Source organism: Otolemur garnettii, unplaced genomic scaffold (genome assembly GCF_000181295.1).
Source record: "Otolemur garnettii isolate 467f Iridium unplaced genomic scaffold, OtoGar3 scaffold00018, whole genome shotgun sequence".
Lineage (NCBI taxonomy): Eukaryota > Metazoa > Chordata > Mammalia > Primates > Galagidae > Otolemur > Otolemur garnettii.
Window position 1 is genome coordinate 22,798,687 of NW_003852413.1, and position 13,277 is coordinate 22,811,963.

The 13,277-nt window shown below is 46.0% G+C and overlaps 1 protein-coding gene across 1 annotated transcript in view; it reads left to right on the forward strand.

Annotated features, from left to right (window-relative positions):
- Positions 1-4,457, forward strand: part of LOC100966107 (keratin, type I cuticular Ha3-I) — a 4,734-nt gene extending 277 nt beyond the window's left edge. The window contains exons 2-8 of the mRNA XM_023511139.1: positions 1-105; positions 1,073-1,155; positions 1,689-1,845; positions 3,347-3,508; positions 3,604-3,729; positions 3,930-4,150; positions 4,340-4,457. The exon at positions 1-105 is cut by the window's left edge and continues 63 nt beyond it. Coding sequence (XP_023366907.1) covers positions 1-105; positions 1,073-1,155; positions 1,689-1,845; positions 3,347-3,508; positions 3,604-3,729; positions 3,930-4,150; positions 4,340-4,457 — 972 coding nt within the window. The remainder of the gene's footprint in view (positions 106-1,072; positions 1,156-1,688; positions 1,846-3,346; positions 3,509-3,603; positions 3,730-3,929; positions 4,151-4,339) is intronic.
- The last annotated feature ends 8,820 nt before the right edge of the window (positions 4,458-13,277 follow it).

The window sequence follows — 13,277 nt, forward strand, 5'->3', positions numbered from 1 at the left end:
GCGGAGCTGGAGAGCCGCATCCAGGAGCGCTGCCAGGAGCAGGATCCCCTGGTGTGCGCCAACTACCAGTCCTACTTCCGCACCATCGAGGAGCTCCAGCAGAAGGTGAGGGGTGGGCACCTTGCTGCCTTTAGTAGGCGACAGAGTGTGTGCTCTTGCTGCGACTGAAAGGACAAAGTCTGGCCTTTCCATTTTGTTTTCTCTAGGGCCCGTCTAATTTCAGACTTGGGACTGTTAGGTGTGAGTATTTGCATAATGTGAGTCCAGGTGGTAGCCGCATTTTGCATAAATAAGCTGTAATTAAAAGTTGCCTCTGAAAGCTTCCATGCACTTGCAGAGCTCTGGAATTATTACCCTGAGGTGAGAAAAAAAGATAGAGCTCCAGAAGGAAGCTGAGGAAATGACCTATTGTAAGAACTGGACCATTTTCTCTCTCTCTCTTCTGAGCGTTTGGCTGCTCTGGCTTCCAGCTGCCTTCCTCCTCTGGGGAACCTCATTATCCTGACATCAGTGTGCTGATCATCACACTTCTGGGCTTCTACCGCAGTGTCAGGGCTGAAAACATTTGGCTAAAACCAGAAAGATTGAAATCTACCTAGAAGGATAGAGCACCAAGCCATGTGGGATATCTGGGACAGCGTGGCACTTCCCTGACCCTGTCCTCTGCAATTTCTAGTTTACATATTTATTTTCCCCATTTGATATTTTCCCCACTCAGTTTATACCCTTGGCTCCTAGAACCATGCCAGGCACATAGCAGGTGTTTTTCGTAAATCTTTATTATTATGCGTATCATCAGATTCTCAGTATTGCTTGCTAGGAAAGAAACAAGATTATCTACTTGTACTTTTCTTGCATATTTTCGTTCCTTTTTTCCAACTGAATTTCTCAAGTATTCATTGAGCACCTGTTGTACTGTTGTCCTGGTACACAGACAATATTTAATAGCCTTACGTAAGTTACGCTGATTTCTCATCCTGATCCTACCAAACAAGCACATTAGTAGGGACTGTTGTTGGTGGAAAATAACCCAGTAGTCCTCACTCATTCGAGAATGTTTTGGGTCTTCTAGATCCTGTGCAGCAAGTCGGAGAACGCCAGGCTGGTGGTACAGATTGACAATGCCAAGCTGGCTTCAGATGATTTCAGGACCAAGTGCGTGAGCAAGGGGGGTGTTGTTGCAAACCTGTCTCCCCTCTCCTTCTCCTTTAGCCGATTGACAATCCTGACATACAATGACCGAGTGTTTTCCAAGACACTTTCCCCAAGCCCCACAGAGCCGCTGTACATCAGCTCTCAGGGCTCCCTTCTCCAGGCCTCAGGCCGCTCCTCCTTCTGCTTCTCCTCTGTAAAGTGACATCCCCCAATCACATTGTGAGTCAATGTGGATGTCTTGGCCCTTAATGTCCTACTGTGCACAGAGCTCAATCATGAGATTATGGGAAATGTATTCATTTCAGAAATCTCACAGTTTAAGGACTTTAGCCTCTAAATCCACTGGTTCTTATAAAAAAATTACCAGTTAGTTTTCCTCCAGTAGCTACTGCTTGATGTTGAAAACCTAAACAAATGAGATGGCTATAAAGCCTACAAACCCTAATTCCCGGTGTTGATAAACCAAAACCAAAGCTGAGTCAAGGCCAGGCCTGTTTCTGCCTAGCGTGTCCCTGATTCTGCTGTGATCACAGGTACGAGACGGAGCTGTCCCTGAGGCAGCTGGTGGAGTCGGACATCAACGGCCTTCGCAGGATCCTGGACGAGCTGACCCTGTGCAGGTCTGACCTGGAGGCCCAGGTGGAGTCCCTGAGGGAGGAGCTGCTCTGCCTCAAGCAGAACCACGAGCAGGTAAAGTTCCCCAAGGAGCAGCAGGCTCAGACTTGTCAGGGCCTGTTTCCCGACCTCCCTGGAGACTGGACAGGCTGTCAGTGGAAGCTGCATTAGGCAAGGAGGCTGTGCTGCCAACAGAAAGGGTTCCGAAGAGAATGAGTAACTTAAAATTCAGTGGTGGGAGATGAGGATCTTTCTGCCAGAAGTAGCAATGAGAGTGAAGGAAGGTGGCAAGCCTAGTAATGAGGGAAGGTCAGCGCCAAGGCTGCAGCTACAGCCCCTTCCGTGGCCAGGTCAAAGCACTGACAGTGGAGATCTTTAAAATCCCAGTTCTCTCAGTTGTAACTGGAGAGAGCAGGGGGCCCAAGGGCCCCAGGGCAGAAAGGGCTGCGCAGTGCCCGGTTCTCCTCACTCCTCCCCAGAGTTCTTTGTGCTGCTAATTGGTGTTGCTGGGAAGCAACACTGGGCAAAATGCTCACCATCCTGGCTCAGCCAGTTGCAGGGGAAGAAGGCAGGTATTTTCTACAAACTTCCAAACCCAGAACAATGGTGACAATTAACATTAACCAAGTGCTCATTAGGTACCAAACATTATGCTAAGTGCTTTAGAACTCCAGAAGCAGTTCTCAAGTTAGGATAAAGAAACTGAGGCTGCAAGAAGCTACCAAGTGGCTTGGCGCCTATAGCACAGTGGTTACAGCAGCAGCCACATACACCTAGGGTAGTGGGTTTGAACCCAGTCCTGGCCAACTAAACAACTGCAACAACAACAAAAATAGCCGGGCATTGTGGTGGGCACCTGTAGTCCCAGCTACTTGGGAGGCTGAGGCAAGAGAATCGCTTAAGCCCAAGAGTTTGATGTTGCTGTGAGCTGTGACATCACAGCTCTCTACCGAGGGTGACATAGTGAGACGCTGTCTCAAAAAAAAAAAAAAAAGAAGCTACAAAGTGAGTGGCAGAGATGAAACCCCATTCTACTTTGTTTAACACCCACCTAAGCCAACCACCAAGCTGTGCTGAGCAGTGAGGTGGATAGATGCTGTTTCCATCAGCGAAACAGGATCTGTTCACACTGGTGGAATCAGCAGGTCAGTTAAGCCCGTCCTACCCCAGGATGACAGGTTTTGGAGTAAGTGTTCTTTATTTCTTTCTTAGCCAGACCTTGTCCTTTTCCGTACCCATGCTGGAGAACCAAATACAAGAGCTATTGAACTGGGCATCTGGTGACCAGAGTTTGCACTGTGGTCACCACGTCTCAGCTCTGAGGTGAAGCCACTGCCTGTCTCTAAATGAGACTCGGTGCATGGAATATGGAGAGCAGAGAGAGGTCACAGATATGAAAGCACTTTGTGAAGTGGAATACACAGATTAGTCACTGAGCGTAGAACCTGACTAATGAGAGGTTCTGAGGAAATGAGCTTGTTGAAAGCTTAAGAATAAGCAGAAGTTGAACTGCATTCTCTTAAGGAGAGCACCAGCAGCCTTTGTGAAATTGTAAATGTTGCCCTTTCTCCATCAGGAAGTCAACACTCTGCGCTGCCAGCTTGGAGATCGCCTCAACGTGGAGGTGGACGCTGCCCCGACTGTGGACCTGAACCGGGTTCTAAATGAGACCAGGTGTCAATACGAGGCCCTGGTGGACACCAACCGCAGGGAAGTGGAGGAATGGTTCACCAGGCAGGTGGGCATCTAAGTATGTGGCCACTCAGGCCTCCAGTACCCCCCAGGACCCCCAAGGCAGGACCTGATCCCATTTCCTCCCCTTGGATTTTACAGACTGAGGAGCTGAACAAGCAGGTGGTGTCCAGCTCAGAGCAGCTGCAGTCCTGCCAGGCGGAGATCATCGAGCTGAGACGCACAGTCAATGCCCTGGAGATTGAGCTTCAGGCCCAGCACAACCTGGTGAGTGTGGCTCAGACCTGCTGGAGAACAGGGATAGGTCAGGGAGGTTGGGTCATGGGGAGGTGGAGTCACAGGGATGGCCTCTGGGGCACACAGTCTCCTTAGCTCTGGGATCTTGGGACTTCTTTGGAACCCCATGGGAAAACCCTGTAAGGAGCAGCTCTCTGATATTCTGTATTTGTTCCCCATCCATCCTCCAGAGAAACTCCCTGGAAAACACGCTGACGGAGAGTGAAGCCCGCTACAGCTCCCAGCTGGCCCAGGTGCAGTGCATGGTGACCAATGTGGAGGCCCAGCTGGCGGAGATCCGCTGTGACCTGGAGCGGCAGAACCAGGAGTACCAGGTGCTGCTGGACGTGCGGGCCCGGCTGGAGTGCGAGATCGAGACATACCGGGGCCTGCTGGAGAGCGAGGACTGCAAGTGAGTGGGGGGGGGGGCACATGTAGTTGTTACGGGGATGAACAGTTTTTTTGATGGAAATGAATTTATAGTTCCAAGCTTTTTGTTGGAGACAGCAAGAATGAAACTTTTACACAGGGTGCTTTTAGTGTCTCCCTAGCTTGTCGGCTCATTTTACTCTAACCTGCTGCTGTGATTTTCTGTCCTCAGGCTCCCTTGCAACCCCTGCGCCACAACCAATGCGTGTGACAAGCCCATTGGGCCTTGTGTCTCCAATCCCTGCACCCCACGTGTCCGGTGTGGGCCCTGCAACACCTTTGTGTGCTAGAGGCCCCACTGCCAGGAAGAGGAGAAGGGCATCACTCACTCCCCAACTCAACTTCATCCTGACCTCTCCAACAGGCACCCCTCTTTGGACAGAGGCAGAAACATTTCTTGCAGCCCCAGCTTCCAGAGATCAGCTCTCACTTTCCCCTGTACTCTTAGCATGATTTTTCAGCCTAAGAGTCTGCAAAATACACCTTCTGAGTCACACAGGGAAACACACAACAGGATCGAGTAACATCTATTATCATAAAGACACATTGGTGTAACATGTTATGCTTTAACAAAAGTGATTCAAAAATAATTACATGAAGTGTGGTGGAGCTGTGGGGGGGGCTATGAAATGGGACATAATTGGAATGAATCTCTCTTGTCAATCTTTCGGTCTTTGGAGATGCAGTATGTTAACTTCCTAATAAACTCTTATGCTGGCACAAAAATCATAATTGTTTCACTCATTAATTCCCAAACTGTGTGTACTATAAAAATAAAAGTCATCAGTGTTTTTCCATCAGATGGGGCAATTATTCCAATATATGGTCTGTGGCTTCCTTCAAAGGAAAAGGCTACACCAACCACCCCCTATTGGTCTGGATTTCATGTTTGGGAAGAAGGTGGTGAGGAAGAGAATGGCAAAGCCACATGGGAGCCTCTAGAGCAGTGTTTTTCAAACTTTTTTTTTTTTTTCATCTCATGGTACACTTGAACCTATCGTTAAACTTACATGGCACACTTAAATTATGTTGATTAAAAAAAAAGAGTGAAAAAAGAACATACTTACTGTGCTTTTGAACTTCTTTTAAAGTTTTGTGGCACACTGGTTGAAAAGCACTGGTCTAGACATATAGGAGCTGTTCATTTTGACACATGAAGTTCAGCGATGTGTAAATATTTGGATTGAAGAGAAAACTGCATTAGGTGAAGTAAATCTATCTATCTTAATGGGTATATATTGTATATACTGTCTATGAGGTTGGGCAATTAAGTTCACAAACTCATCCTAGGAAAGTACTAATATATAATACACCTCATTGCTGAATATGACTATGGTCACCTTCTAAGTACTCCCCTTGGGAAGCTGTGCACTGATGCCAGTGCCCATCAAAGCAATTTTGGAGCTCTTTTTCTGGAATGGCCATCTGAGCTGTTGTCAAATGTGCTTTGAATGGTGGATTAGTGGCTGGTGTTAGTGCACAGCTTCCTAAGGGGAGCACTTAAAAGGTGACTATAGTCATATTCAGCAATGAGGCCTATTAGCACTTTTCCTAGGATGAGTTCATGAACTTAATTGTCACGGCACACACACACACACCCACACATCTCATATACCCAGATATGCACCCACACACTGAGCACATGGACAGTAGGAGACAGGCCTGCACAACATGCTCATAGCTGCCTTCCCTCACCAGCTGTCCCTAGGCCAAGGCACTCCCTTGCACCAAGGCTCTCCCATGATGTTTTTTTTTTTTTTAAACTTAACTTTATTATTATTATTATTTTTGCAGTTTTTAGCCAGGGGCTAGGTTTGAACCCACCACCTCTGGCATATGGGGCCAGCGCCCTACTCCTTTGAGCCACAGGCATTGCTCTCCCATGATGTTGAGCTTCTAAAAGTCTCTGATCACTCACTATGCTAATTGTTTTTAGGAGAAGAATGCCATAGAATGGAAGACACATGGTCCTGAAGATCTGCAAGTCCCTGCAGGGGCTGACTGAAATACTAATTGAAGACCACACATACAAAGCCCTTCTTTATTTGAGCTTTACAGAGAAGAAATAATAGTAGAAATAAGTAATGGGAATATGATACAGATTCAATAAATCAATGTGGACAGCCACATTGTTATTAATAGTGAGGAGATAAGTAAATAGGTTTGAAATGCTCTCTTGTATTTCAGCAACAACACAGAGGCAAAAAAAGAAAAAAGTAAGAACTCTTAAAGGTAAGTGTCTGTATTCAACTCTGGGCTCTTCCAGATTTAAACTTCATTTCTCCTTTTTGAGGAGTCCCAGGTCACCAGTGAGGTCATTAGTTCCTAGAGCCAGGCTTGCTCCTAAAACAGTGCTCTCAGGGCAGAGGCCCATGTAGGAAGGGACCCAGAAGCTGAGCACCATCTCCTGACCCCTGTCCTGCCCATGTGAAATGCACAATGATGGTGCTGGGCAGCAGTCTTACCCATGAGGGCACAGGGTGGGGTGTAGCGATGTTGTGGAAGAATTATGGGGTGTTTGGAGGGAAAATTTCTGGGTCCTGGCTTTGGATAAGGCATTAACCTCCCTAACTCTGAGACTTTTCACTGAGAGAGACCTGCTGCCCCCCCACATCCCGGGGGCTGTGATAATCCCCTGCATGTGGAAGCATCTTGCAGGGAGTGAAGCTCTTTGCACACGTAAGTCTTAGTATTCTTGTCATTGATGCTTTAGCCTTGAATACTAATTCCTGGTGTCTCTGGGTCTAATTTTGAGATTGTCAACTCCAATAAAACATGTTACTCAGCCTCCTACTTTGATTAGTGTGACCCAGGTACCTGCTTTCTGAGTTTGGAGATCTTGCCTGAGAGGTGCTGAGGTGGCACTGGGCTGCTTTTCTCTCCTATTGTTCCAGGTATTCCCCTTCCTGGCCTGCCCCATGGAATCCCAGTGCCCCGTGCTGAGGGGCTGACATGGAAGGAGGATTCATAGAGAATGAAGCATAATAGGAAGCCTTGGGGTGAGAGATGACAGGAGTATTGTGATGGGGGCAGGTGGGGAGGTGCAGGGAGCTGTGGCCCATGCCAGGCCTGCCTGCATCATCCTGGATGCTCTTTTTACCCCTTGTCTCTTATGGCACCTGCTTTAAGTACACACATCTGGGAGGCCTGGCTCAGTGGGCTGGATAAATGTCAGTTTAGGGTAGCATCATATGGGGTGGCTCTGCGGAGACAAAACGTGGCTTGGTGAACTCTCCCAGAATGAGTTAACCAGAGGCTCAAGGGTGAACCCAGACCAGAAGTAACCTGAGGACACCTGGGACATACACTTAGGGGTAGGTAAATCCCAGGCTGCACCACACATCTTGGAAAATTTCATAGCCATTAACCCCACAAAACTGGCTCCCTTGCTGTGTCAGGAATGTTGCCAGAATTGTTTGAAGGAGCTTTCTTTTCCTTCCCAGGTCCCTGACTGTTTCTAAAAGCCCATATGGTATGGTTTTGGGGGCCTACTCTTTGAGATCTTTGAAGACAAAGCACTGTTTAAGGCATGTGAGACCCAATACTAGCCTCTTCATCAGTCCAAAGCTTCCTCCTCCTCTACCATGTTTCAGGGGCTGACTCCATAGCATGCCTGGGATGGGTCAGTAAACCTTGGTCACCATCCCTCAGAAGGAGGAACTCACTCTCAGATTCAGGTGGTCTGACTCCACAGACCATGCTCCCTGCCTCTACCCCATCCTGTGGGGCCTCTACCTCATCCCTCTTAGAGCCCTGCCTCTACCTCATCCCTCTTAGAGCCATGAGACAGTAATGCTTCTGCCATTAGTTAGTGGATTAAGCTATTTCCTTCTCAGACATTGCTATGTACTCCACTTCATTTGGTGTTCTAAGTGCTGGATATGAACAGACATTAGTGTCTCTACTTAAAAGAAGCTTTATTGAGATAGAGTTGACATGAAACAAATGACACTTATTTAAGACATACAGTTTAATAAGTCTTGACACATAAGACTTATTAAACTACACACCACTACATAATTACCACCACCAAAATAATGGACATATCCACCATCCCCTGAGGTTTCCTTGTTCTCCTTTTCAACCCTACCCCGATCCCATCCCCTTCTCCATTTTATGAAAGAGGAAACTTCTAGGGCAGTTCTGGGGCAGGGATATAGACCGCCTGACTCTGCCTTTCTTTCTATACTACGTTGGCTCACAGGAAGCAGCAAGGTGGCAGAGGGAAACAAGAGCCAATGCAGCAATGTGGGGCTTCAGTGCTTGATAAAAGAGGAACCAACACAGACTTAATACCTACTGTGTGCTTTAAACTCTAGGAATCAGTTAGTTATAGGCATTCAGTAGATGGGAAACTGAGAGTGAGCAGGTTAGAAAGTAAACTTGGCAAAAACACATGAGTCAGTGATGAAGCTGGGTTTTCAACCCCCTATGCCTCGAATCCTGGCTCTCCTGCTATATGCCCTATTGCCTCCTAGCTTGAATCTGGCAAGGATGGCTTAACTGCCAAAGCCTTCCAGCTCTTTGACATTTTCCCTCCATTCACAGTGGAGCTGATATCATTATAACTGAATTGACACTTCCCTAACCCACTGTGCCAGGCCTCCCATATATGCATGTTTAAAGCCCACTTGGAACTCAAGTACCCTCCCCGGGAAAGGATACCAGCCAACACCCTGGAGATGGTAGAGAAGTTTTGGAGTTGATTGGGTGGGGAAGAGGCTTTTTCTAGGCTGGAAAATTGTATGTGTTGGTGATCAGCCCAGAAGGTAGTTTTCATAAGCAATTTTCTTTTCTTTCTTTCTTTTTTTTTTTGGCAATATTATTTTCAAATCCTGGTGTGGCCAGGAGGAGGATGTTGCCCCTCTTCCCTTTACCCTGAAACACTCCAAGTAGGATGCTGTGGGACTGTGGCTGTCAAATATATATATATATGTATATATATATATTTTTTTTTTTAAAGAAAAAGGTTGTTTTTTTCAAATAAAAACTTACAAGGAATATATTAAAAAAGCAATGTCTCACTAGTGTATCTTTAATTTCAAGACATATTTATAATATTTACTTCTTTTTTTCAGATTTTTAAAATTTTATTTCTTATAGCATAACTGTGTACATTAATTCAATCATGGGGTACAGTGTGCTGTTTTCATATACATTTTGAAATACTCTTATCAAACTGGTCAACATAACCTTCATGTCATTTTCCTAGTTATTGAGTTAAAATGTTCATACTCTGCTTTTAGAAAAATTCACTTGTACCCTTGTAAAATAAACCATAGAGGTGATCCCACCAATCTCCCTCCCTCCCCCCATCCACCCCTCTGACCTCCCCTTCTCACCCCCTTCCCATATTCTAAGGCTATAATTAGGTTATGACATTCGTATAAAAACTATGAATTAGTTTCAAAGTAGGGCTGTGTACACTGGATACTTTTTCTTCCATTCTTGAGATACTTTGCTAAGAAGAACATTTTCCAATTCCATTCATATAAACGTGAAGGAGGTAAAGTCTCCATCCTTCTTTAGGGCTGCATAGTATTCCATGGTGTACATGTACCACAATTTATTGATCCATTCGTGGGTTGATGGACATTTGGGCTTCTTCCATGACCTAGCAATTATGAATTGGGCTGCAATAAACATTCTGATACAAATATCTTTGCTGTAATTCGATTTTTGGTCTTCTGGATATATACCTAATAAAGGAATTGCAGGATCAAATAGCAGGTCTATTTTTAGTTCTGTCAGTGTTCTCCAGATGTCTTTCCAAAAGGAACAAATTAATTTGCATTCCCACCAGCAGTGTGGAAGTGTTCCCTTTTCTCCACATCCATGCCAACATCTCTGGTTTTGGGATTTTGTGATATGGGCTAATCTTACTGGGGTTAGGTGGTACCTCAAAGTAGTTTTGATTTGCATTTCTCTGATGATTAAGGATGGAGAGCATTTTTTCACATATCTGTAGGCCATGCATCTCTCTTCTTTAGAGAAAATTCTATTCAAGTCCCTTGCCCACCCTGAGATAATATTTACTTCTAAATTCATTCTGTGGGATGAATGAAGTTGTTTGGATTCAGTTGTTTCTTCAGTGACTATTTATTAAGTGCTTACTCTGTATTAGGGCTTGTTCTGAGAACCTGGGTGCCTCAGTGGAAAAGGCAGACAGGACCAGCCTCTCCCAGCATATGCAGACCAGTGGAGGAGAAGCAGAAAATCAGAGCAAGAAGCAGACACAGCAGGAAGAAGGTGTCGAATGGTGACAAGCATGAAGAAAACAGAGCAGAGATTGATATGGGTCTGGGTGATACTGGTTACCATGGTCAGAGCTGGTCTCTCCAGGAGGTGGCATCTGAGTGGAGAACTGTAAACTGAGAAGAAACAGACTGGAGAGAAAGAGCATTCCTGAGAGAAGGACCAACCTGTCAAGGGAGGGATGCCTTTGAAGGAGGGAGGAAGACCAGTGCCTTGGGGTAGTGGCTAGGAACATGGGGGCTTATAGCTCTGGGGGGGGATCTGATTTTATTTTACTTATTTTTTTTAAGGCAGAGTATCGCTCTATCACCAAGGCTAGAATGCCATGGTATAGCTCACAGCAACCTCAAATTCCTGGGTTCAAGTGATCCTCCTGCCTCAGCTTCCTGAGTAGCTGGGACTACAGGCACCAGCATGAATCCTGGCTTATTTTTCTATTTTTAGTGGAGACAGAGTCTTGCTTTTGTTCAGGCTGATCTCAAACTCCTGAGCTCAGGTGATCTTCTTGCTTCAGCATCTCAGAGTGATAGGATGATAGGTATGAACCAATGTGTCTGGTCTGATTTTATTTTGAGTAAAGAGAGAAGCATTAAGAGAGTTAAAAGGATGGTTTTGATTGACACCTTTATGAACAGGAGCACTTTGGCAGCCAAGTGGGAAATAGGTTTAGCAAACAATAGCATTTAGAACTTCCGGGTAGTGGAAGACAGTTGCAAGTTGGATGCATTGTGTTGTTTTGTTTCAAAGAAGAGTCACTGACATCTAACAACTGCTCATATTCCCCATCAAAAACAGGAGAGTCAGATAAGAAGTGGCCCACATCACAAGGATCACTCAAACTATAAAAAGATATGATCATGACATGGCCTGCCTGTTGTGATCATGAAACTCAGCCTGGCATCTGAGGAGGGCATGTGCCGGCTCCCGTGGGAGACCAGGTGTGTGGAGGCAGTGTTCTTTCTCTCTCTCACTTTCACTTGCTTGACGTGTGGGGACAAGCTCTGGGCTGACAGGAAAGATTTACAGCTTCCCCCAAGACATACTGAACAAGAAATTAAGTATGAGCTTGGCAGTTGCCAGGAAACGTCACATCTATACATCTAGATGAAGTCTATATGACTTCATGTGGCAGTACAGAGCTATTGGTGACCCCAGTGAAAAAGCTTGGGTGTGCCACATCAGAGCATGTGTGTTTAAAGTTTTAAAAATGGTTAGAAGAAGAAAAAGGAAAGACTAGAAAGAAACCAAGTCCCAGAAAAATAGAGTAATGAAAATTGCTGATTTAGTTTTTGATGTGAATTCTAACTTCTGTCAGTATCTCAGCCCTCAGTGTGTCACTTGACCTCTCTCGGCCTCAGTTTCTTAAGCTATAAAAGGATAACCGCTTCCTCGCCTTTAGTTTTAGAAGGCAGGAATGAGATTATGTTGGTAAAGATGCTTAACCCGATGCCTGAGTTATACCAGGTGCCCAGTAAATGGAAATATTATTCACTTCCTTAGGGGCCCAAGGAGACTGTATTCCTGCACCCTGACCCCTTCCCATTACTCAGGCAGGACAGGGACTCCACATGGTGAACACTGAAAGGTTTAGCAGACCAGAGCCCTTTGGTACTCAGGTAGGAAACTGCTTCAAGTTTCCTCAAGTTGAGGGCGGTAGAAGACTGGTTGGCTGGGGCAAGGAGCTGAGGATCTGGGACCTAAGAATCAGAGGGATGACTTCAGATGTGCATGGGACACGCTTACATGCCTGTGTTTGTGTGCACAGCCATACACCTGTGTGTCTATGTGCACCTACGCGTATGAATGTGAGTGCAGGTGTGTGCATGTGTGTGTTATGCTAGGAGGAAGCTGGCTAGTTATAATTATTAAGTTGGTGGTGTTGCCACTGATTATAATACTCAGAATTTTCAAATGGGAGATAAAAGGAAAGCACAGATATGATGGTATCAAAGAGTAATTGTAGTCACTTCTTGGAGCTGATTCTCCACTGGAAAGCAACAATTAAGTTTCTCACGAAAGACCTGGGTAAAATTAATTTTGGATTTGGTATTTGGATTTTTTAAAAAATAACAATTCATACCTGCATGTGCTGACTTCGTCGTTGGTTGGTTGTGGAGCCCAGCTGAGTGCTGACTGCTGAGAGAAGTGTGAGGATGTACCCAGACACCAGGGCAGAGCGTGAAGGGCATCAGGGGTCACTGTCAGAAGGGCACCACAGGCTGAATGCGTCAGTACCCACCAACACAAATGGTGCACTCTGCGGGGTGGGAAGAGGGCTTAGCTCACAGAGTTTCAAGTCCATTCTCAATAAATGCTCCACAGATGGATTCTCCAAGCCAGCACATCTTGGACTGAAAAGAAAATTCCCTCAGGTTGGCTGGTGGAAAGGATGATATTCTAAGGGTGGGAGATGGGGTGGGGAAGTGTCTGGAATTTTGCAAATGGGATATGGTGAGCTCTGTTTGCCATTTGGATGTCACGGATTTTAGAAGGGCAGATGTCTGCCTTCCTGCTCTGTGTTTAACTGAGGGTTTGCATTCCTGCCCTGAGATTGGTACTTAAAGATGGAAATGGGGGGTGGGGGGAAGGAAAGAGAAGGAAAGGAGAAGGAGGAAGAGAGGGAAGTAGGCAGAAAGGGGGTGGGTGGAAGGAAGGAAAGTAGGAAAAGAAGAAGGGAGCAAAGGAGAGAGGGATGGAGGAATGGAGAGAGGGAGGGAGGAAGGAAGGAAGGAAAAAAGTAGGAAGAGAGGAAGGGGGCAAGGGAGGGAGGGAGAGAGGGAGGAAGGAAGAAAGGAATGAAGGAAGGAAGGAAGGAAAGAAGGAAGGAAGGAAGGAAAAAAGGAAGAGAGGAAGGG